Source organism: Lactuca sativa, chromosome 4, assembly GCF_002870075.4.
Source record: "Lactuca sativa cultivar Salinas chromosome 4, Lsat_Salinas_v11, whole genome shotgun sequence".
In the NCBI taxonomy this organism is placed as follows: domain Eukaryota; kingdom Viridiplantae; phylum Streptophyta; class Magnoliopsida; order Asterales; family Asteraceae; genus Lactuca; species Lactuca sativa.
This window is the reverse complement of record NC_056626.2, coordinates 98,007,999-98,032,577: the sequence shown is the minus strand read 5'-3', so window position 1 is coordinate 98,032,577 and position 24,579 is coordinate 98,007,999. Positions and strand designations below refer to the sequence as shown.

Here is a 24,579-nt window from a genome sequence, read left to right as displayed (position 1 = left end):
CTTCACTTATAATTTTTGAGCGGGAAAATGCGAGGGGGAGTGGCTAAGGGAATGCCAGGTGACAATTTTAGTACTGTTTTATTAGAAGAGAAGAAAAAGATTATATATCCCAATAGTCTCCGGTTCATTAGACTATCCTCATTGGTGATCTTTTGAGATTATCTCACCAAAAAAATATAAAAAGAAAAGTAAAAATAAAACATATTTGGTGATGTAGACTGCCCCAATGAACCGTTAACCAAAAGGTTTGTGCATTTTTATTTTTTTTTATGTTGCCAAGTGTCCTTATTAGATAGGTGGATTTAAATTTACTTTTAAATTTTAATCTAATTTAGTTAATATTTACTTTTTATATTTAGTAAAAACTCAAATAAAATATAGTGAAATATATAATTTATTTTTCTCTACAAAAAAAAAAACTAATATTAATATAATTCTTTTTATTTATATATTTTTAATATAAACTAGTGGGAGACCCATGCTCCGCATGGGCTGATAACCTTCTGAAAGATTTGATTCAAACTCATAGGTTTTTACATTACATTTGAGGGTAGTACAAATGATTTCCAAAATGGTTGGTTACTACAACAAACAAAAGACATAAGTATCATTAAATTGAAAATACATGGATATTATGGTAAATGTGATACATTTATTGGTTGTCCTTAACAGTCTAGATTATGTCTTACGTAGGTTTTGATCAGCTTCTGAGCTAGCTGTATGGACAAATGTAGTGTTTTGAGGATACTAATGTTTTGCCATTTCATATTATTCATGAGAGTAGGTCCTGCATGATATATGGAAAGTACATCATATTCCTCTAAAATGGAACACGTCATCATATTAGTTGAAGGGAAAATTGTCGAAAATAACAATGTGCTTACTCTTTTACCCATAATAGCGGAATTCTAATTTAGTTGACCTAATCTCAAAAGTGAAAGAAGGTGTTATTCAACATTCCACAATCAACAATCTTGATCTTTATACATTTCAGGGAATCGCATTGAGAGGGCTCTTCCTGGTTACAATTGTTGCGAATGCCTCAAAGGCATTTTATCCAACATGTGGTGAGCGAAGCTAATAAGAAGAGCACGTTCCAATTTCGGAAACAAAGTAGAAAAAGCGGATGGAGTTGGTAGAAAGAAAAAAAGAGTCGATCGAAGTCAAAAGAAATTACCAAACTGAATCCATTGTACTCATCTGCTGCCTTCATAATTTCTTCTCTAATCCTGTTCAATATATGTTCTCCATCTCAACATTAAACCCTGCAAATAAACATATTTTAATCAAATTTCAAAAAACTGACAGCCCATTTAAAAAAACAAACTATAAAAAGCAACCAAATTGAAGTAATCGACCTTACATACAAATGAAAATTTTTTTGTGGATTTTAAAGGTGAAAGAACAGATATTTGTAATCAGCATCCAATTCATTGGTCCTAGTCAACTCGAAAACCAAAATGGGAAAAGAAATTAGAGGTGAGAGAGTTGCAATGAAATGGAAATGTAACCTAACAAAGAGGTGAGAAGAGGAAGCCAGGAATGGAAACGGGAAACCGCTGAGAGAGTCAACAAACGAAATCTTCGATGAAAAGGAAGTGATTGGGCGAAGGAGGTGGCATGGACCATTGCAATATTCAAAACATTAACCGGTGCATCATAAAGTTTTATCAAATAAGTAATCCAAATAATGGAACTGGTTGGCATCGTTGTTTCATTCTATCCTTTCTTACATCCATTAACTGGTGCATCATAAAACTGTTTGTAACCGAATAAGCAAAGTACGTTCAAGAAATTAAGTAGTAAATGAAAAGGTTAACACATGATTGAAATAGCAACATACTTTCATTTATTTGTAAGCATCCCATTTTTTACACCATTATGCTTTCAACCTTTTTTCTTTATTAGGCGGTATGCTATGAAAATTCCAACCAATTATAGATATGGAAGTAGGATGTTATAATAAACAATTAGTGAAACTAAGTTGCTATTTGGTGCATTTTACGCTTTTTTATTAATAAAAAATGCTAACCTTTGATTTCATTTGTCTGCTAGGATCTAAAATCCAAGCAAGAATATTCAAGATCTACATTAATCTAAAAACCACATCATATCTCATAGTATCATATCATCATCCCAATGAATGTACACATAAAATACAATAGTTAAAAAATTGATCCCGATGAATATACACATAAAATACAATAGCTAAAAATTGATGATGCAATTCTATACCAGTATAGTTTAAAAAAAAAGTAAAATGCTATATTTGATAGATTTTTGAATAAAAAGTTGAAAACGGAATGTTATATGAAGGTACCGTTGATATTTCATGTGTGATTATTTGTTATTCATATCACATGATGGCAAAGGAATTATTGGAATAACTTGGGTTACATTAAAAGAGGTTTATCTGATTTTTTTTTCATTCTTTTGGATTGGGCTCAATTGAAAAAGGTTGATAAAAAGAGAAGCAGTGAGGATCATACTAAAGGGTTTTTTTGGTTCTATTTAGAAAAGACAAAAAAAAAAAAAAAAAAAAAAAAGAGAAGAAATAAGGGATCTATAAAAGGTTCTATGCAGTTCTAGTTCAAATTTATAAAGTAAGGGCAATTTGGTCTTTTTCTGTATATTACTATTTGCTTTTTTGTTTTGGAGCTTTTGCAGATTTGCGATGCTAGGAATGGCTTTTGGACATAAAGTTACATGTGGCTTTATATGATAAAGTTTAATATTTTAGTTCCTTTGTGGGGACCTATGAGCAGTAGACAACTTCCTGAAATTAAATGAAGTGTCTTTTCTCATTTTTAAACGAATGTTGATTTCGTCCATTAGTTTCTTCAATCATGTTTAAGAAATATTTACTTTAATCATCTTTCATTGCAACTTAAACATTGTGATTTTTAATTTGATAATTTATGTTAGATCTATGATGTGAAACTTATAGAACGAAAACGGCAAAAAAAAAAGAGTTTATTTAATAACAATTTTTATTTTTTAACAGGCTTACCAGCTCACCTATGCCATCTCCACCATACATCATCATGCTTAACTGACAAAATTTAAACACAAAAAAGAGGAAATTTAACACCATGTTGCAAGTGGATAAAAGATTTAATTCGTTGATAAGAAAAAAAATTGAAGCATAATTTTTAAATGGAAAGATACGAAATTAAATTGTTATGATATATGTGATATATTAAAGTACATTGCTAATTCTTACATTTAATCTAATAGGGTGAAATTCAACAAATAGCAATGTACCTTGAAACAGTTCAAAACTTGTCCAAAGCATACTCAAATGTTTGAAGTACCTAAATTAATATATAAAAAGAAGTTAATATAAGGTTAAATGCAATAACCCATTGAAACTTTCAGCTGTTAACTGATAAACAACAATACAGTGCCTAACAGGAAGGAACTTTTACTTTCTACTCTCTGTATCCATTAAAATTACATCTATGTGTGTCTGTTTCCATTAATTTGGTCATGAAAATTGCATCTAGTCACATGATAGGCTTGTAACCTGATTAGTTTGGTGTAATTTTTTTTTTGGAAAAAACTTTTGATTGGGGCAAACAGACTTGTGATGGTGAGTGAGTCAACAATTTCAAATGTAGAGAATAAGACTGGGAAAGATGTGTGAAATAAGAAAGCATAACAAAGTTCAGAAAAAAGATTGATAGAAACTTGAAATAAAGGTGTAGAGATAGTAAGCAGATGGTGTTGGAGAGTGAAGCATATGAGGTGCTTCCTGGGGCAAACGAACCTGTAATGATCAAGAGTCAAGACATAAGCAAGAGCAAGAATCAAATTAGAATCACCAAAGTTACCCCACCCTGTAATTTGGTCAATCTTTCGTCTATATACTTAACCTAAAACAATTATAAGTATTAAAATCCACATTCATGAAATAAATATGATTCAGATACAAAAAATATGAAGGAATTATAGCAAAACTTACACAAAATAGGACAAAGTTGGTAGAGGAAAGGCGTTATAACCGATTGGAAGCTTGCGATGACTGAGAGAGGACTGTGTGGAGACTGCAACAATAACCTTGGATGCGGGAAAAATGTGAAGCCAAAAATCATGGATTACTATATAAGTAAGATAATCAAATGATAAAGTTTAACCATAAAGGTAAAACAATCAATGTCATCAGGAGTGGAGATAAAAGAAAATAAAAAAGGTAGCCTGCTTATACTTCTCAATGGAGATATACGTAACACAGTCTCTAAATTTTAATAATCACATTCGTTGCTTTGCTTGTTTGATAAAAGTCAGACTATAAGATATAACTTACCAGTAGCAGCACTGCAGAGAAGATATGATCAAACGGCTGAACTTTGGATTTCAATTTGAAAATCCCATAAACAAAACCCTTGATCAATGAACATCTCGTTTTCAACATCAGTCGCTCTCAGCCTCAAATCAGTAAAGGGGAATCGAACAGCATACATCGTCGTCAGGAAAGCATGATAAATTTGTTCTTCAACTCTAGTATTTATATTGTTGAGAGGCGGAAATAGACGGTAACAATGGCGGTGTACGGTGGTTTCCTCAGTTGAAACAAATGGGTCGGATTATTTGGCAAGAGAGATGATGCAGATAAAGGAAACCGGAGGCAGTGACTTGGGAATGAACATGCCGGCTGCTTCTACTACTCCCTTTGTGATAGCAGACTTGATGTTCTCCACCGCTACTCCAACCTTCAAAGCAAACAGGTTATTTGGTCTAACCCCTTTTCTGAAGCACCACATAAATTGATGCGCAGAGTGATGGTGATGGCGAAACTGATAGCGATTGAAGATTTCAGTTGAGGTTATACCATTTGTAGGCAAATCCATTTTGTCTTTAGTTTCCGATTGGGTTAGATACAGGAAAAAATGTAACATATCTAAGGGTAGCCAAGTTTCCGATTAGGTTAGATACAGAAAAAATGGGCATATAATAGCGGGTTGGCCCAAAACAATTGGTTATGTAGCCAGGCGATGGAGCAGATTGATGAATGATTTACAGAATTGGAAGGAGAAGGGTAAGAATCGCATTGAAGGTATGCAGAAGGAAAAAGAAGCGGTGGAAGGTCTACGAAACAATGGCGGTGGGAAGAGATACAATTGAGGGTGAGTAAGCAAGGAGATGCAGAAAAAAGAAAGAGAAAGAAGCCACGTATCTGTTATCTCATAAGCTTGGCGGTGGCGGAATACACAGTTTCAGAAACAGGAAAAAATTTAATAAATGAATTAGAATGAGCGAATTGTAACTTGTAGAAAGAAGTGGGGCAATTTTGACAAACATTAAATAATGTATATATATTAATAATTGAGGTATCATTTTTGTCAATCCCTTAGTCACTGTATCTAAGGATAGACAATTTTAATATATAGTATAATTAGATTGGTTTGGATTCCTAATGAGTGTGAATAATTGGATTGAATCGGGTTATATAAGTGGAGGAAAAAGAAATTAATTTTTTATAAAAAAATTAGATTGTGTTGGGTTGCTAATAGGGAAAACTTACCTCCCTTAGGAATTTAAACAAGTTTGAAACCATGAAAATGGTAACTATACCAAATGATGACTCCGTCTAATGCAATCTTGGAGCCTATGTTGCCACGATCTTGTAATGGCAATGTAATTTCTAATCTTCCAATTTTTAACAATGTACTTTTTAATTTTCAATTTTTATAGCAATCAATTTTTTTAATCTCATTTTGTACTATTACATGTAGTGATGGTTTAACTATTAATATCCAAAACTATTAACCGATTAAAATCGTTTACTGCTGAAAACCGTTTACTATTAACACCATGTAGGAATGATTTATCGTACACATACACTATGTATATGTGAGAAAGATATATCATATCACTCCATAAAAAATGATGGCTAAGAACTTTCACCAATAATTGTAAATTCGATGATAATAATAAAACAATATAAATTAATTGATTTATAAAGAAACATGTGAGGTTCGACTAATATTGCACTGGTTTAGTAATGTACTTTCTGATTTTTATTTTTTATAGCAACCTCATTTTTTGTTATCTTATTTTCTACCATATGACTAATTATGGTTAACCCTTATTAAAAGATACCTAAATCAAAACAAAACAATAAATAAACAAATAAAATTAAATTAAAATCATTTACCCCACATGATCTACATATACATACATGGGTATATGTGTGACAGAGATAGATCATATCACTCTAGTCAAAAATGACGTGCTAAGATCTTACACCAATAATTAAAAATTAGACAATAATAACAAAACAATATAAATTAAAAGATTTGAAAAGAAAACATGTGATTCTCGACTAATATTGCATTGGTTAGGTAGTACTATTTCTGTATGACGAAGTTATTTTAAAAAAATGGTTAACTCTTTAAGACGTACACTTCGTAAACGTGGAAAGAAATTTTGTTAATAAAATTTGACGTCTACTTATTTCCCTCGTATATGAAGTAGGTTGCCCATATATATATATATATATATATATATATATATATATATATATATATATATATATATATATATATATATATATATATATATATATATATATGTTCAGGTTCATTTGAGACCATTCTAATTTTGTAATACCGTGAGACCAAATCTAAAAATAATTTAAAAATGCAAAATAAATAAAAAAATCCAAAAATTCTTTTTTTAAATATTATTTTCGGAACTTGAATTAACTAAAAAAAACAAAAAAAAATTAAAAAAAATTAAAAAAAAAAATTAAAAAATAAAAAATAAATAAATAAAGTTCATTTTTTTTTTGATAAATACGTGAAATATTCTAATATAATATTACATTGACATATTCTAAAAAATGATTTTAAAATGCAAAATAAATGGAAAAATCTAAAAATTCTTTCTTTAAATATTATTTTCGGAACTTGAATTAACTAAAAAAATTTAAAAAAATAAAAAATAATGAAAAAAAAATTCCATTTTTTTTTTGAAAAAATACGTGAAATATTCTAATAGAATATTACACTGTATATATTCTAAAACATAATTTTAAAATGCAAAATAAATGGAAAAATCTAAAAATTCTTTTTTTAAATATTATTCTCGAAACTTAAATTAACTAAAAAAATAAAAATAAATAAATAAATGCATCTCACGGTCTCACAAAATTAGGCCGTCTCACATGAATCTAACCCTATATATATATATATATATATATATATATATATATATATATATATATATATATATATATATATATATATATATATATATATATATATTGTTATTAAGACACATTTTAGACACCTTATAGACATATTTATCAAAAGTCAAGTTATTAGTAACTACTTATATAATTTTTTTCAAAAAAAAAAAACGATACAATTCCAATTAATAAAAATATCTCAAAAACTATATAGGATGTGTAAATGATCAAATGAGATGTATTTTTAACCATCTCTCTCTCTCTCTCTCTATATATATATATATATATATATATATATATATATATATATATATATATATATATATGATCTTTTACGAATTCATATTTTCCCGTGAACTCTGTGAACATTTTCATGTGATTTTTTTTCCAAAAAAAGTGACTTATGGAAATAAGTCGGTCATAAAAAATTACATTCGAAAAAAAAATATTCAAGTTTTTTTACACACATGAAAGTTGCATATATGCACAAACGTCGGAAATGCATATGTACGTCAAAAATAACTAAAATCACATGCATGTGTGCACACTTTTTTCAAGATTTTTTTTAGAATGCACTTCTATAAAACCAACTTAATGCCTTAAGTCATTTTTTTTGAAAAAAAAATCACACGAAATAGTTCTTGGAGTTCATGGGAAAATATAAGTTCGCAAAAGATCCTGACTATATATATATATATATATATATATATATATATATATATATATATATATATATATATATATATATAAAGTTGTTCAAATGAGAACCCAAAAAGTTAATAGCCTTAATAATTTTTTTTAATGGAAATTGAGTAATCTAACCCTTATAAATGATCATTTTAACAAAAATAACCAACATTTTTTTAAATGACCAATTGCTCCAGAACACAACATTCTGGAGCTGTGTTCTCCCTTCCGAAGTACATATTCACACACACACACACACACACACACACACACACATATATATATATATATATATATATATATATATATATATAACGCCCAAATAGCCAGGTAAAACTCTTAGCAATCTTTTTCCTTCATTTGGACGTTGGGGCTTGAGTACGTGGGGTCTGTACTCTATTGTTTGCATGAGGCAGGGATGTCCCCTACATACGTTGGGCGTACACAAGTCAGGGGCAAACCCTAATTTTTAGCGTTTGCACCATATTTAAGCTCATTAATTCCTTCAACCCATTTACCTTATCAGCCTCCATTTCCTTTTGAGCTAACCTCGAAACCCTAATCCATCTTACAAAGATATTGACCTTGTGTGTGTGTTTTGTATGTTTGTGGTGTGTCTTGAAGAATGAGAGATCTAGTGGAGAAGCATTGGATAAAAGGGAGCTTGTAGATCCAGAGGTTATTCACCATTTCAAGTTTCTTGAAGGTATAAAGTCCTTACCTTGTTGGTTCTTTGCATATATCTCTTTTGATGGGTAGATTTAGAAGTTTTGGTGCTATAACTTTGGTCTTATGGACTATAGACTACTCCAAACCATTTAAGATTTCGTTTTGAAGACTTAAGAGTGCATGGAGTCATAAAAATCAGATCTTGGAGGTTAGAACTCAACCATGCATGAGATGCTGAACAATTAAGGGAGATAGATGTCTAAATCCATGGTTTGAGTCCCATTAGGACATGAAAAAGCATAAAGTTTGCGACTTTATGCCTTAATACGTTTCAATAAGCTTGGATCTAAAATTGGATGTTAGGTCTTAACTGATTAAGACCTTAAAAGAAGGATTTGGCCAGTTTCTGCATATGCTAGGCGTACCTAGACGTACGATGCGTGTACGTGCCTGAGGTCCTGAATATGCTAGGGTCGTGAGTATGTCGGGCGTACTCGTGGTACGCTGAGCCGAGAGAGGATTTTGGGCTTTTAGCCTCGGGTCATTTCGTACGTAGGGACCTGGGCCTTTTGTTGGTCTGCAAGCTTTTTGGTGGTGGGCCTTCTTGATCTTGGGCCCATTTTGGATATGGACTATCTTCTAGGCTTTGGGATAATAGTATGTAACATCCCGACTCAGAGGTATAATTTTTATAGCTTTTCATTCATTTATGGGTGGAATTCGACGAGTTGGAGGCCCCAACTCGTCGTGTCGAACCTGGTCAGTACGCATGATTTATGACTTCTACTCGAAGAGTTAGAGGACCCCAACTCGACGAGTAGGAGCTGGAGAATGAAACCATAATTTCCAGGGTTTTACACCCTATTTAAAGGGTCATTAGCCTCCCTCTGCCTCCCTTACCGTCCCCTTGAGCTCAGAAAACCCTAATCACATCTACTCTCCATTTTTATGTGTTAAGAAGCTTGATGTAACGCCCGCAGATCCGGGCTAGTCAATTTAGAGGCAATAGGGGTCGAAAACGACTTTTTGACAAAAAGATTATTTAGAATAAATAATCTTAACCAATTTGTAGAATATGTCACAAGGTTTCCGTACATATAAAGAACGCTGAAATCCGAGTTATAACGAAGAAGTTATGACCCGTCGAAGTTTTGCGTCGGAACCGGCACGGCGCCGGGAAGCGTAAATAGTAAATTTATGATATATAGATATTTAGCCTTAGCGCTCTAAACAAAAGTCGTAGAATATGTTAAACTAAGAACATCGATAAAAAGAACGCCCAAATCTGACTTCGTATGAAAAAGTTATGATTTTTCGAAGTTTCGGATTAGCGGTGTACAGCCCGAAATTCGAATTTTAGATCGATTGATTTTTAGCCGACACAACCTAAACAAGAATCGAAGATCTCGTTATTAGTAGCGTAACGATAAAAATACAGACGAAAATGGACATCGAATAAAGAAGTTATGAGATTTTAACGGACCAATCCTGTCCTGGCCTGTTAAAAAATATAACTTTAAAAATAAAGTCAAAATTAACCAACGGAGTCTAAACGAAAGTTGTAGAGTATGTCTCCACCTACGCGTGGATATAAATAACGTCAAAAACGGAGTTCGTATGAGCGAGTTACAAATTATAGTAGTATATTTACGTATTAAAATAAAGTATAAATCATGTATACGTACACATATATATACATATGTATATATCATTAGAAAGGTATCGACGATGCGGTTATTATAAAACTAATGTTGAGTTCTTTCGACATTAGTTTAGTGCAAAGATCATTAAATCCATTTAAAATAGTATTATAGAGGGGTGTTTAGTTGTTTATATAACTAAAAGGTCATTAAGTAATTATGGAGGGTAGTTTTTGAAAATTCAATTAGTATAAATAAGAGCCTTGGGCTCTCATATTTCTTGCACCATTCTCTTGATTCAAGAGTCTTTCTCTCCTTATCCCCCGAGCATTTCGGTCCCTCGTGATTCGACTTCTCTTTCTGTAGTTTTAGTATAGTAAGGTGAGCGCTGAAGCGCTGCACGAATCTTTCTTAGAAAGATTCAGCGACGAAGTTCTGCCCCTGCAGAGCCCGACTCCTAGCTAAAATCCCCTTGAAAGTAAGTTATGTTTACCCTATTTTAAATATAGTTTATATTTAAAATTAGTATTGTTATTATAAATTTATAATAAATATTTGGGCTATTATTCTGACTTATATAAGTGTCGTTATAATATCTTTTAACTACTCGCGGTACAGGGAATCTGGTTTAAAGGGCCGCATAGGGTTGTTGGATTTCAGAAGTGCTATACGCCAAAATGGTCCTGCCCTCCGGTGTTTTATGTCTGGCCCCTGTCTGTACATAGTAATTGGAAAGTATTGTTTAAACGCTTATATAATAATAATAATAATAATAAAAATAAGACTAATAATTAGTCACGGTAATATTAGACTAAAATCTAGTGGTGATAATACTAGGTTTCGTCAAAGGAAATTATTTTAAAGTAAACGAAGCGCTGTCCGAGTACCGAGTCACCACCTTCTCAGGTGAGTGCATAGTTACTTTCAGCTTACACATAGATATGAAGTATTTTATATAAATTACGTGTTGTGTGTGTATATTATCTGTATACTTGCTATCTATGCTGGATGAACGTTTTATACATGTTTTCAATGATTTAAACTGTATATGTATTTTATATCTACAAAATATGTTGGGTAAAACATGGGTAGATGTATTAGTTGTTGTGTGATAAAATGAAATAATGAGATGCCTCGTTATAGATGTTCTTGATGATCTAGTCATCTAGCGGAGTATAGATGACGACCACGGACTATTCTAGACAGTCCAGTGGAACACTAACAGGCTCGCAACCTGTAGGTGTTTATTCGAACTTTGTGTTTAACCGAACTGTGTGTTTATTCGAACTGTGTGTTTATTCGAACTGTGTGAACTGTGTGCTCACCAGATATACTCCATCCCAATGATAGTCCTTTGACTAGGTCCCTTGTGTTAGATGTTTTAGGGACGTAATGTGAGGATAACGGGAATGGGTAATTGGGTTGATTGTTTGATGTTTAAAAATAATAATTATATTATTGTGGGTTGAAAACCCTATGTGCTCACCAGGTTTCCCAACCTGACCCACTCAGTTTATTTTTATCACAGGTGTTGATATGAAGTCACAATACACTGAGAGATTTAAAGAGATTTAGATCACTAGTGTAAATAATTGTAAGTTCTGTTTATGCTTATGTTTCTGTATTAACGATGACATCCCAAACGTTTTAAAATGAAATAAATACGTTTCATCGAAAATGTTTTAATAACGTATTTACCATGTTTTTCTGGGAACAGATTCCGCAACATTTTTATAAAATGAAGTACTCTGATTTTTATAAAGCATAAACAAAATCGGTCTTTTCTGGCCGTGAAAATGGGGATGTCACAGTTGAAAGGTCGATTTTGTGAAGAGAGATTGAAGTCTAAGGAGCAGAGCAAGGAGAAGGTTGTGGATCTGATTTCTACTTCATGTTAGCATCATCTTGTAGGTAACAAGTCATCAACTTGACTTCTTTCTAGCTAGATCTCTTCATGTAAAGGTTTAGGGCTATTTCTAGTTTGTTGTGGAGTTTTTTTTTTTTTTTGGTTTTAGGCATGATCTGAAGTTGTAACTTCAGATATAGACTCCTCTAGCCCCTTATAGTCATAATGTTGTAGTCTTTAGCAAGTTTTGGCCTCAGCCTTACCTAAAACTTCTTCCTTAGCTTGGTTTTGGCATTTTAAGACCTTGTATGCACGTAAAGTTTGCAACTTTACGTGGAAACCATGCCCTAGGAGGCTAGATCTACAATTTGGAGCCTTGGTCTTACTTAAAAGCGTCTGAATAAGAAAAAGACTGAAGAGACTCTACAAGTTGCATGGTCAAATTGACGAGCCGGATGAAGATGGCATGTATTGGTTCTGCATGGACTCAGTGAGTCAGTGAGATGACTCGAAGAGTTAGTTAAGGTTTTTCCCGACATTTGGACACCGCATGGACTCGACGAGTTGTCTGGAAACTTGGCGAGTCAAATAGGGTTTTCAAGATTTCTCAAGTTCTGGATGAACTCGACGAGTCAGCAGGCTACACTCGATGAGTTGGGTCAACATGGACTGTTGTCCTTGACCGTTGACTTTGACTTTGACTTAAGGTTGACCAATTGACTTATGAGGGTATTTTGGTAAATTGGGTATTTATGGAAGTGGATCATTAGTGGTTGTAGGGGTTGGTGTTTGAAGCCGTATCTTGGGAGTTTGACATTTCAGTTCCGATCGAAATTGTGAGGTGAGTTGTTGTCACTATACTAACAGGGTCGAAGTCACCAATGTCGGCCCTGTTCATATTTGTATCCGGGTTTATTGCATGTTACTATGCTAGTGACCTGTTAGGTCGGTATCTTGGTATATAGAATGATGCTATGTTAGTGACCTGTTAGGTCGGTATCTTTGTATATAGGATGATGTTATGATTAGTGATCTGTTAGATCGGTTTGACTGTTATATATACTAGCGTATGTTATTTATGTGCACATGATTGTTTGATTGGGGGTTAGGTTGAGGCAGTCATGCTTTTTGCTTTAGGCCAACATACCTAGGGCGGACCAGATAGACTTCATACCCGTTTAGGGTGTACTAGTCAGGCCGAAGGCCCGACGAGCGGTCTGGATAGGCTGAAGGCCCTGAGAGGTGGTCCAAACGTGCCGATGGCTCGGAGAGTGGTCCAGATAGACTGATGGCTGTGCGAGGCGGTCCAGTCAGGATGATGGCTCATTATGCATGTTGTTTGTTTACTTGCTATGATATGGCTATGATTGTATGGCGTTGATATTTTGGGGGAACTGACTAAGATTCGGGCATGAAATTTTGGATTTTGTTTCAGGTACTTCAGATGATCGCGGGAAGGCAAAGGCATGATCATGCACCTCGTTATATTTTTATGATTTGATTATGGGATACTCTGACATAAATCCATTTTAAAATTTTTTTGTAATAATTGTTGATTTTTGAATGATTTTAAAAGTTTTAAATTTGCATGAGTTTTATGGGTGTTACAAGTTGGTGTCAGAGCCTTGGTTTGAGTGAATTGGAGGAAACACTCTTGTGTATCCAGTCTCAAACTAAGGACAAGATTTTAAAATGATATTTTTCAAAAGGTTTTCAAAATACTAAAGGAGGATGCGAGTGTACGATCAGCCGGAGCCAGTAAGTAGACCCCAAAATACCTTACATATTTTTTGATTGTGTGATATGTTAGAACAATATGCTAGTACTAGGCTAGGGATCTTCAGGAATTGCATGATAGAATTGCCTGATTATATGATGCCTGATAGCCTAGGGTTTTCCTTATATGAAATTGACATCATTACTGTAGTTGCTTAGTGTATGCATCATAGTGGTACATAACTAAGATTCTATAGCCTGAGAATATTTGGTTTGGCTTTATTTCCTGTTCCTTGTTTGATTGTAGGCTTAGAGTAGGACCGGGTATTCGACTATCTATAGGATCTAGTGTTATATATGACTAGCATACATGAGTGTTGTAGGGTTGGTGAAAGTTTCATGGATGAGTTGTGCGGGGTTAGATAGCCAGATATGAGATATTTAGCCTTCCTCTAGGAATGAGGACTGAGCGTTCGCCATGCATATATATATATATATATATATATATATATATATATATATATATATATATATATATATATATATATATATATATGGCGTTGTGGTGATACTTGATACAAATATGGGTAGGTGTGGAAGGTAGTATGGGCCCGTACTACTGAAAGCACAGGACCCATACCCGTATCAAGGAAGTCACAACCCCTATGGCTCCGTTGGGAGTTGGCTCCCTGTTATTATATGGGATGTCTGATATTTTTCTTGATATTTTTTCAGCATGGTGGTTACGCGGAGATTTGTGACTAGACCCGGGTCAGGATCAGGAGGGAGTGGTCAGGAGGGACCAATAGTGCCCGAGACTATTGGTTAGATGAGACCGGATGAGATGGACGCCAGGATTTGGGAGATCCTGCATGATAAGGTTGTTGCACTGTTCCAGGCACAGTTGCTTGAGATGTTTGGGTCTATCAAGACTGCCATGGTTGAGTACTTTGATGAGCGCTATGCAACCATTGCTAAGACAGCTGCCACTGTAGCTTCCGCAGCCGTTGGTGGTGGGGCCAGCCGGGATTTCCAGTAACCAGGACTTTGATAACATGAAACCACATAATTTTGATGGGATTCAGGAGTCGATTCTAGACATGAGGTGGTTGTCTGACATGGAGGGATGTTTCTTCATGTGCTAATGTCCTGCTGACCAGAAGGTCAGATGTGCCCTAAACTTGCTGAGGTCCAGGGCAAAGGACCGGTGGAGGTTGATGACAGGGTCGTACACTGACGATTAGAGGAATGTGGTTACTTAGGAGCAGTTTAGGGATATGTTTTGCACCCGCTACCAAGGTTGCATAACTCGTTACCCGGTACCTATTCGACCGACTACCGAGTAGCGAGTACCCAGGAGTACTCGGGAGTACTCAGGGAGTACTCGGATTCAGTAATTCATGTAGAAATATTTTTAAGGAAATTATATATGTCAAAATCATAAGTTGATTGAAATATATAACAAAATTAGATACATGTGAGTACACAAAAGCTAAAAAAACACATAATGGTCTCACTTCGTGAATAATTACTGAAAATTTAAGATATATATGTAGTAATAATCACATGGGTGTGTTAAATAATAAATCATTAAGTATATTATACATATTAATCACCGAGTTTACCATGTTTTACAACACTATTCAGTTCAGTAAACGGGCCGATTGGGGAGTACTCGGGATTCTATAACTCGCCTCGGTAAGGAGCCGAGTAGCAAGTACTCGGAGGAGTAATCGGCCAACTCGACGAGTTTTACAACACTGCCCGCTACATTCCACGGGTTGAGCGGGAGTAGTTAGCTCAGGAGTTCTTGGAGTTGAGACAGGATGCTGAGACAGTGACGGAGATCACCAATATGTTTACTGAGAGGGCAATGTTCTGCCCGGAGTTTGCTTCTGAGCAGGCTCAAATGTCAAGTTATCTGAGCATGCCCAAGACTGATGTGACATCCCCATTTTCACGGCCAGAAAAGACCGATTTTGTTTATGCTTTATAAAAATCAGAGTATTTCTTTTCATAAAAATGTTGCGGAATATACTTAATGCTTCTTTTGTGACAATTAGATAGGCAATATATTTCTTGATGCTTAATGCTTCTTTATATTCCGCAATCGGCCCATTTACAAATCAGAGTACTCCCCTAGAAAAACATGATAAATACGATGTTAAAACATTTTCGAAGAAACGTATTTTATTTGTTTTAAAACGTTTGGGATGTCATCATCAATACAGAAACATAAGCATAAACAGAACTTAATAGTGATCCACATCTCTTTAATCTCTCAGTGTAATGTGACTTCATAACAACACCTGTGACATAAATAAGCTGAGTGAGTCAGGTTGGGAAACCTGGTGAGTACATAGGGTAATTCGTAATTATCACTTATAAAATTGCTTGCCAATTAGTTTCTTAGCATGTGAGCATGAAGAAAGCTTTAACAACCTACCTGTTTACCTTCGCAACCTTAGGGAATCTAACCTGCATACTTACACTCACATCATAACTGTGTTGATGGATTATCTTGATGCTTCTTTTGCGACAATTAGATAAGCGGTATATTTGTTTTTTTTCACTTTTTCTATTGTTTCTTTAAAATATATAATGTTTCTACATAAAAATTATTTCATTTTTGTTCCCAAAAAATACAAGTCCATGTAACACTCCAAAAATCACAAAATCTTAAAATGTTTAAAATCATCCATTAACCATCATTGTTTACAAAAAGATCCATTGTTTCAAAAGTAAAGTCATATCAGAGTGTCCCAAAAAATCCATATCATAAAAATAGGAAGACGTGCACGATCAGGCCTTCGCTTTCCCACGATCCTCAGAAGTACCTAAAACAATAAACTAAAATAGTTAGCCAATGCTTAGTGAGTTTACCCAAAGTACCAAACACTACGTAACAAACAAAGCAAGCAAATATGATCCTTCATCCTAACTGGACCGCCTCGTAGGACCTACAACCTATCTGGACCGCTCTACAAGCCTTTTGCATGACTAGACCGCGTCGCAGGGCCTACAACCTATCCGGACCGCTCTATGGGCCATTGACCTGACTGGACCGCCTTGTAGGGCCTACAGCTTATCTGGACGTCCCCGAGTGTCTTGGCCTTCAACAGAACGAAGGATATTGGGTACAAAGTTATCCATGTATGACTTTGTAAATGGTTTGACATTTGTAGACCCACTTGCATGTGATAAAGTAGCCTTGTGACATGAGAGATAAAGAGGGAAAGAGACATATAAACACCTCTATATAAGTTGGGTTCATACTACTTGTAGAGATGTGCTTGAGAGATTTAACATTGAGAGTGTTAGTGTGAGATATTTATTTATCTAGATCTATCTTATACTTTTTTGTAACACCTTTCATGATCGAATGCATCTCTTAAACACCCAAATCACCGTGTTCTTTGTGTGTTCTTTAATTCCGCATGCCAAATCAATGCTCTTAATTAACATCAATTGATATCAAAGTGGGTCTTCGAATATCAAAGCGAGATTTTGAAGAAACGATTCTCAGTTTGGCTACATTCGACACAATTGGAACGTTTATGGTGAGTCTCTCTATGATATCTCTAAATCTCGTTGATTCATGCTTGCGTTCTTGAATTTTTTGATCATTTTGACTCATTGGATCATTTTTTTTTGAAAAACCCACTTGTTATGATCCAATAATTTTTTCATTGATCAAGCCCGATCCAATCCTATTCTTTTGTTCGATTCGATTCGTAAATTTGTAAATATTCATTTGAATAAAAAATTTGGCCCAAAAATCGTGTTATGGATCCATTACTATACTTTTTTTATCTTTAGTCCACATTTTCGAATCCATTATTGTTCACAATTCATTGATCCCAAATGTCGTATGGTTACTGTTCATCAATTTTGAGTCCAAGAGGTGATTAAATCCATCCGGTTCTAAAATTCGTTGATTAAGTCGTCTTAATCATACGCATAAAAGAGTTGTACATTCTTGACTCTTGTTGTGGTCATCGTTCTTGTGTTCAGATTTCATTATAACGATTCTGAATAATCAATTTTTGTTTGTTTTTATTGTTAAAATGGCCTTATGAATCGATTTTATATTATGTATTCAATCTTAAAATCGATTTTCTTCAAGTCTTAGTCTAGAAATCAAAAATTGAGTTTTTGATTTGGATGAACTTGACCAAGAACACTTGAAGGAGGTTTAGAACAGTTGTTTGAATACGTTTTGATCAAAAATTTGGTAATGGAATCTTTAATTTTGTGTTTATTAATCTTTGACTTCGAAAAGTCAAATCCAAAAAAAGTCAAAGTCGATTTTCTGGAGATGAATCAATGAATTGGAGGTTGAAATCGTTAGATATAAGTTCTTTTGATAGCTTTGAATGTCGAACTAATTTTGGTTAAATTGGAGTTCGTTTTGGGTTTAAAGTCAAAACTGAATTTTATATGAAGAGTTGATATCGAAGTGTTGATTACTGATTTCGAAGGGTTGGAGGATTGGGTTGGTGAATATTTGATGTTGATGATCGAAGCCTTGAGTATTGATGCTGAGGTCAATGCATTAATGGTCAATGGTTTCGTTAGCAAAGGGGTATATAGTGTTCTTTACTGAGAGGGTGATGTCAAGTAACGATAGTCGAATAACGAAGGGTTGTTGTTGTAGTTCGTTGACGAAGTCTAATTGATTAAAAGCGAAAGGTTAAATAAAGCGAAGATATGGTCTTTGTTGACGATGGCAAGTACTTACGTATTAGTCGCCTGTGTAAGGAATTATGATTTGGAGAAGAAAACACACAACTTTTGAAGTTGGTCCTTAATGTTTCGAAGACATGGCAGTTTAAACCCATTTCGAAATAAGGACTGAATTTCGACATTTTGGGAGAAAAGAAACAATATTTTCATTTCAATCCCTTGCACTTTAGTCGAAATTTATAGTTTATACCTATATTCGACATTGGGGTATAATTTCGACATTTTGAAGAATTGTGAAGAAGTTTCACGTTCAGTCCCTGTAGTTTGTGTGAAGTTACACTTTATGCCTTGTTTCGCAAATGGGGGAGTGTTTCGCATTTTTGGTTGTTTTGGGCGCACCAGGTCACTGCAAAATTTCAAAATTGACAATTTCTACCAAAATTTGTGAAATTTTGTCAAAGGCGGTCCATGAACGAATTTGAAAATTCAAGATTTGTTGGATTTTCCGGATTGAAGCAAAATGTTTATGTCATGTGTTAAGGGAGACTTTTGGATAGAAAAATTCCAAATTAAGCGCTTTTTCATTCCCTTTTTGGTTGTATAATCATTTTTCGATTATAAAAAGGAGGAGAGATTTAGATATGGAAATTCAAAACACTATTGAATTTTTCATATTATGAGGACTTAATGACCGAAGTGACCTCGAGTATTTGACATTTATGAAATGATTCGACTGGAGATTCAGAAGTGATTTCGGTTCATGATGGGTTTGGGTTTATTGAATACTTTTGGGGTGTGCATAAATGTTCAAATTTTGGGTATTTTTTTGGAGATTTGGGTATTCCTAATTATTCTTTAATGCTCGGTTTGTATGGTCTCACATTCTAGAACCCAGATTGAAAAGTCATTGAAGAATTGAAGATTTGAAGTTCACTTCTACATGTGTCACGTTTGAGGCTCGGTTCGTGAAGTTGCTCGAAATTGGAAGATTTGAAGCGGGTCATCCATTCCTAACTTTGAGGGGGAGAATGTGTTGGAATAGTGTCTAAGGCTGCAACTATATTAGGCAAGTATTTGACCCGGTTGTGCATGGTCCTTTTGGGTTGCCTTCACCATAGCAACTTGATAGGATGATTTATTAAGAGAGAGTAAATATTATTAATATATTATGAGAATAATATAAAGAATAATATATTGTTATTTGATTAATATAAGTCATAGAATTAATTGGAATTAATTTGGTGACTTAAGGGGATTAATTAAATAAGAGGGTATAAACTGTCAATTGTTTGATAGTTAAACTTTAGACTGTAAATCCATATAGATATAGATGGGATGGATTCTAGAAGCTAAAGGATAGCTCGAATCGTCCATTGCTTATCTAAGTAAAGGATTTGGATAGCCTTAAGAGAAGATTATCCAATTAGGGTTTCGGTTGTAACCCTTAAGGAGTCTACAAGTATAAATAGACCCCATGGCTAAGGGAATTCGGTACTTCACCTAAAGTAGAGAAGCCCTGGCCAAATTCCTCCCCTCTCCTCTCTCCCAAATCATCCTCTTTGCTATTTGGTGTTTGTAAGCCATTAGAGGAGTGACAATTGTAACTCTAGAAGCTCCAAGACAACAAGATCAACAAGGAATTCAAAGGTATGGTTCTAGATCTGTTTCAATGTTGTTATTTAACCTAAATAGTCATTAGAAGTCTTGGATTCAAAGCATGTTTAATTAGAAATCCTAGATCCAAGCATTAGGGTTTTGCATGCGCACATAGGAAAGTTCTTATGGCTAAAACCCATCAGTGGTATCAAAGCCTAGCTTGGTTTTCATTAAATTGTTGCTTAATTGTATGAAACTAACCTGCAAAATTCGATTTTTGGGTTTCTGAGTCATGGACTCGGCGAGTTCCAAAGTGGACTCGGTGAGTTGGCCTGACTCGACGAGTCCCTTTGTGCACTCGGCGAGTCCAAGCGTCAGGAATGGCCAGATTCGGGATTTCTTCATAATTATCTTATGGAAACTTATCTTAATCATATTAGATCAACCCTAATCCGATTTTTTGATATATATATATGACTATAATCTTGATCTAATTAAAGATATTTATCAACTAATAAAATATTTAATTTCCTTATATGATAATTAATTAATTATTTTGATTATTTTGGTAATTATATTAAAAGAAATCTTGAATAAATCAAATATAGATAATTAGGAAATTAATTGTTAATTGAAATTATTTGTTATTTGATCCTCCATGTTTTAAATGTTTAAAACTTGTCCTCAAGTTTTGAAATTTATATTTTGTGATTAAATGTTTTAATTTAGACAACTTGAATTTCAAACCCTAGATTTTAAAAGGTTTAAAATACAACCCTATACTAATATAATATTACTAGAATAATATATATATATATATATATATATATATATATATAACTAAAATGCTAGTCTTACCGTTAGTAGGCCTCATTCACGAAGCCGATCTATAAGGTGGGTATAAGGTTGCGGCCTATAAAATGGCGCTTAATGGGTGTACACTCACACCCACCGCTTGCTTGATTGGTGGAGGGTCGTTAGCCGAACGGGTAGGATAGGGCAACCTCATCCTCTCATTAAAAGTATAATAGTAATACAATGTAACTACACATTTTAAAATTCCCAATCTTAATTACTTTAGGAAAAGTGAATTGATGCAGTCCCATGAAATTACACTTTGCACCCTTGCTAAGAAGTTAGTGGAGCGTGTGTGGTTTACCGGCACACTAATTGGTTCCAAGCAAAGGTAGAAAAGGGTGATTCATTGTTTATCATAGTTCAATGGAGCGTGTGTGGTTTACCGGCACATCGAATAGGTGATCGTTACAATGAAGGCACCATGTGAATTTGCATGGTAATTCACACCCGCTTTGTGATCCTCGGTATCCCAGTCACAAAAAAGAGGGGCATATCGAGATTTAAACATGCCATTGAATAGTTTCAATGAATCTCATCCGAACCTAGGAATTCTCAATACACTTAGGACTAATAGTTAAGTTTTTGTGATGGAGAATTAGTGAATCGTCATTCACTTACCTTCATTTTATTTGCATGTTAGATTACGGCATCCCTTTTCTAGTATGTAAATGTTATTGTTGGATCCTAGCCCTAATTTTTCTTATTGGGTGATAATTAGGGATTCTTATTCTAATCTATCTTTGTCCTTTTCTTTTGTAGATGTCGAACGCAAACAACGCTGCTGCTAGTTCTTTCACGTTGATGAGACTTTGCCAAAAGGTCACCTTCAATGGAACGAACTTTAGCGAATGGATAAGATACATTCGCACCATTGCTCGCTATGAGGATAAGGAGTATGTCCTCGATGAGAAGCTCGAGAAAATCAACCCTGAAATCGCTACTCCGGCTGAAATCACCGCTTTTGAAACTCATGAGCGGGATGCAACGAAGGTACATTGCATCATGATAGCCACCATGAACTCCGAATTCCAAAAGTCCTACAAGGACATGTACTCGTACGAGATGCATCAAGACTTATTGGAGAGATACCACCAGAACGCGAGACAAGAGCGTTACGAGATTTTCACTAACATGATTTCCGCTAAGATGGGTCATGGAGAATCTCTTACCGTGCACCTGCAAAAGATGCAAAGGTATGTCGACCGCCTTCACAAGTTAAATGTTGACTTTGGGGAAGACTTGGCGATCGACATGGTGCTTCACTCTTTGCCTCCGATGTACAACCAATTTAGGATGACCTACCACATGAACAAAGAAGAGGTCACCCTAAGCAAACTCCAAGGTCTCTTGAGGGTCGCTGGGAGCAACTTCAAAGACAAGTCTATTGCACCAACTCCCAATCCACCTGCTGCTCCTGTCTTGGCTATTGGTCAAGGAAAGGGAAAGAAAAGAAAGGCTTCGTCTAAGAACTATCGCAAGGTTAAAGCCCGAGATGGTGCCTCTTCTAGTGGGACCAAATTTGATCCCGCTAAGGCTTGTCCTAACCCGAAGGAGGCAGAGTGCCACCACTGCCACAAGATAGGACATTGGAAGAGAAGCTGCCCAGAGTACCTGCAAGCCATCAAGGAAGGAAAGATCAAGCCATCTTTCGCAGGTATATACACAATTAAATCTAACGATTCTAATCATGCTATTTCTTGGGTTCTTGATACCGGTTGTGGTTACCACATTTGTTCTAATGTGCAGGGACTAAGAAGAAGTAGGGATGTGGAGCAAGGAAGGATCAATCTAATCATGGGGAACAGAAGATCGTCGCCTGTGACCAAGATTGGAGTGTATTCTTTAGTGCTTAGGAATAATTTATGTTTAGATTTGAACAATTGTTGCTATTCGCCAGAAATGGCTAGAAACATCATTTCATTTCATGGTTTATATAGACAAGGTTTTAGATTTTCTTTTAATAATGAGAATGGTTCTATTTTGGCTTATCTAAATGGTGTCTTTTACTTTGAAGCTATACCATGTAATGGAATTTATGAAACTGTTATGATTGTTGATAACTTAGTAAATGATGTTTTGAATATAGATTCTTCCACTAGTATGGATAAAGCATCCTTGTGGCATTATCGTCTTGGACATGTCAACAAGAAACGCATAGCCCAACTCCAAAAGGATGGAGTGTTGGAGTCATTTGACCTTAGGGAAGATGACACATGCGAGTCTTGTTTACTTGGAAAGATGACTAAGTCACCCTTCACGAGTACGTGTGAAAGGGGTGAAGGTCTATTGGACCTAATACATACCGATGTATGTGGACCGTTTAGATCAACCACGAAGGATGGGAACCGCTTCTACGTGACCTTTACCGATGATTATAGTAGATATGGGTATATCTATTTAATCAAGCAAAAGTCAGAAACCTTTGAAAAGTTCAAAGAGTTCAAGAATGAAGCGGAGAATCAATTGGGCAGGAAAATCAAGATGCTTCGATCCGATCGAGGAGGAGAGTACCTAAGTCTTGAATTCCACGATTATCTCAAGGAGTGTGGAATAGTTTCGCAATTAACGCCTCCTAGGACACCGCAGTTGAATGGTGTGGCAGAAAGGCGTAATCGAACCTTATTGGATATGGTTCGCTCTATGATGAGTCGTATTTCACTACCTATCTCTTTTTGGGGGTATGCCTTAGAGACTGCCGCCCATATCCTTAACCGAGTCCCTACTAAGAAGGTTGCCAAAACACCTCACGAGATGTGGACAGGGAAAGTTCCCTCGTTGGCACACATCAAGGTTTGGGGTTGCGAGGCTTTCGTAAGACGAGATACTCACGACAAGCTCAAACCTCGAAGTGAGCGATGTATTTTCATCGGCTACCCGCAGACATCCTTTGGATATCTCTTCTATAGACCGAAGGACAATGTTGTCTTTGTTGCGAGGAGAGGAGTTTTCCGAGAGCGAGAACTCATAAGCCAAGGAGACAGTGGGAGGCAAATCGAACTTGAAGAGATTCAAGAGTCGATAGATGAAGGAACCTCTACTGCTGGCACTCAACCCGAGGAGGAAACTCCGGTTGAACCGATTGACGAGTCCTTACCTCTTAGACGTTCCGATAGACTTAGAGTTCATCCCCAGTTTTATGGTTTTCATATTACTACTGAAGGGGACACGTATATTAGTGATGGTACACTAGTAAATCTTGATGAACCTAATAGCTATAAGGAAGCCATGGCAGGCCCGGAGTCTGCAAAGTGGAAAGAGGCAATGGATAGTGAGATACAATCCATGTATGATAACCAAATTTGGAATTTGGTCGATTATGTGCCCGGACATAAGACCGTTGGGTGCAAATGGATCTTCAAGAAGAAGACCGACGAGGATGGAAACGTACACACATATAAAGCGCGATTGGTTGTGAAGGGCTTTACTCAAACTCCCAGAGTTGACTATGATGAGACCTTCTCACCAGTTGCGAAGATTAAATCTATTAGAGTGATGCTAGCTATTGCCGCATTTCATGATTATGAGATTTGGCAAATGGATGTCAAGACCGCTTTCCTTAACGGGAAGTTGGCTGAGGATGTTTACATGGATCAGCCAGATGGGTTTGTGGATCTGAAGCATCCGAATAGAGTGTGTAAGCTTGAGAAGTCCATTTATGGACTTAAGCAAGCGTCTCGTAGATGGAATCT

At 35.2% G+C, this 24,579-nt stretch overlaps 1 protein-coding gene and 1 long non-coding RNA gene across 21 annotated transcripts; one reads left to right on the top strand and one right to left on the bottom strand.

Annotated features, from left to right (window-relative positions):
* Nucleotides 1-468: 468 nt before the first annotated feature.
* On the bottom strand, nt 469-5,260 carry LOC111907851 (uncharacterized). Of its 20 annotated transcripts, none has more exons than XR_008231650.1 (7): nt 4,307-5,260; nt 3,265-4,059; nt 3,011-3,052; nt 1,512-1,758; nt 1,178-1,265; nt 885-1,077; nt 469-787 (listed from the first exon to the last, which is right to left on the bottom strand). XR_008231650.1 is itself a non-coding variant. In XM_052770384.1 (7 exons), exons 1-5 carry the CDS (start codon nt 4,412-4,414, stop codon nt 1,259-1,261), a joined length of 312 nt encoding a protein of 103 aa, XP_052626344.1. In that variant the 5' UTR covers nt 4,415-5,255; the 3' UTR covers nt 469-787; nt 885-1,077; nt 1,178-1,258. The 20 variants fall into 20 exon arrangements, 3 of the variants coding, with proteins under 3 accessions (XP_052626344.1, XP_052626343.1, XP_042757028.1); XR_008231649.1 differs by having other exon boundaries at nt 885-1,265; nt 3,265-3,314; nt 3,770-4,059; nt 4,307-5,256; XR_006190566.2 differs by lacking the exon at nt 1,512-1,758 and having other exon boundaries at nt 885-1,265; nt 3,265-3,769; nt 3,839-3,875; nt 3,965-4,059; nt 4,307-5,255.
* A 5,210-nt stretch (nt 5,261-10,470) lies between these two features.
* LOC128133852 (uncharacterized) lies at nt 10,471-12,439 on the top strand. The gene is made up of 3 exons (XR_008232160.1): nt 10,471-10,666; nt 11,026-11,094; nt 11,717-12,439. It is a non-coding gene; the product is annotated as an uncharacterized LOC128133852 (long non-coding RNA).
* Nucleotides 12,440-24,579: the final 12,140 nt, after the last annotated feature.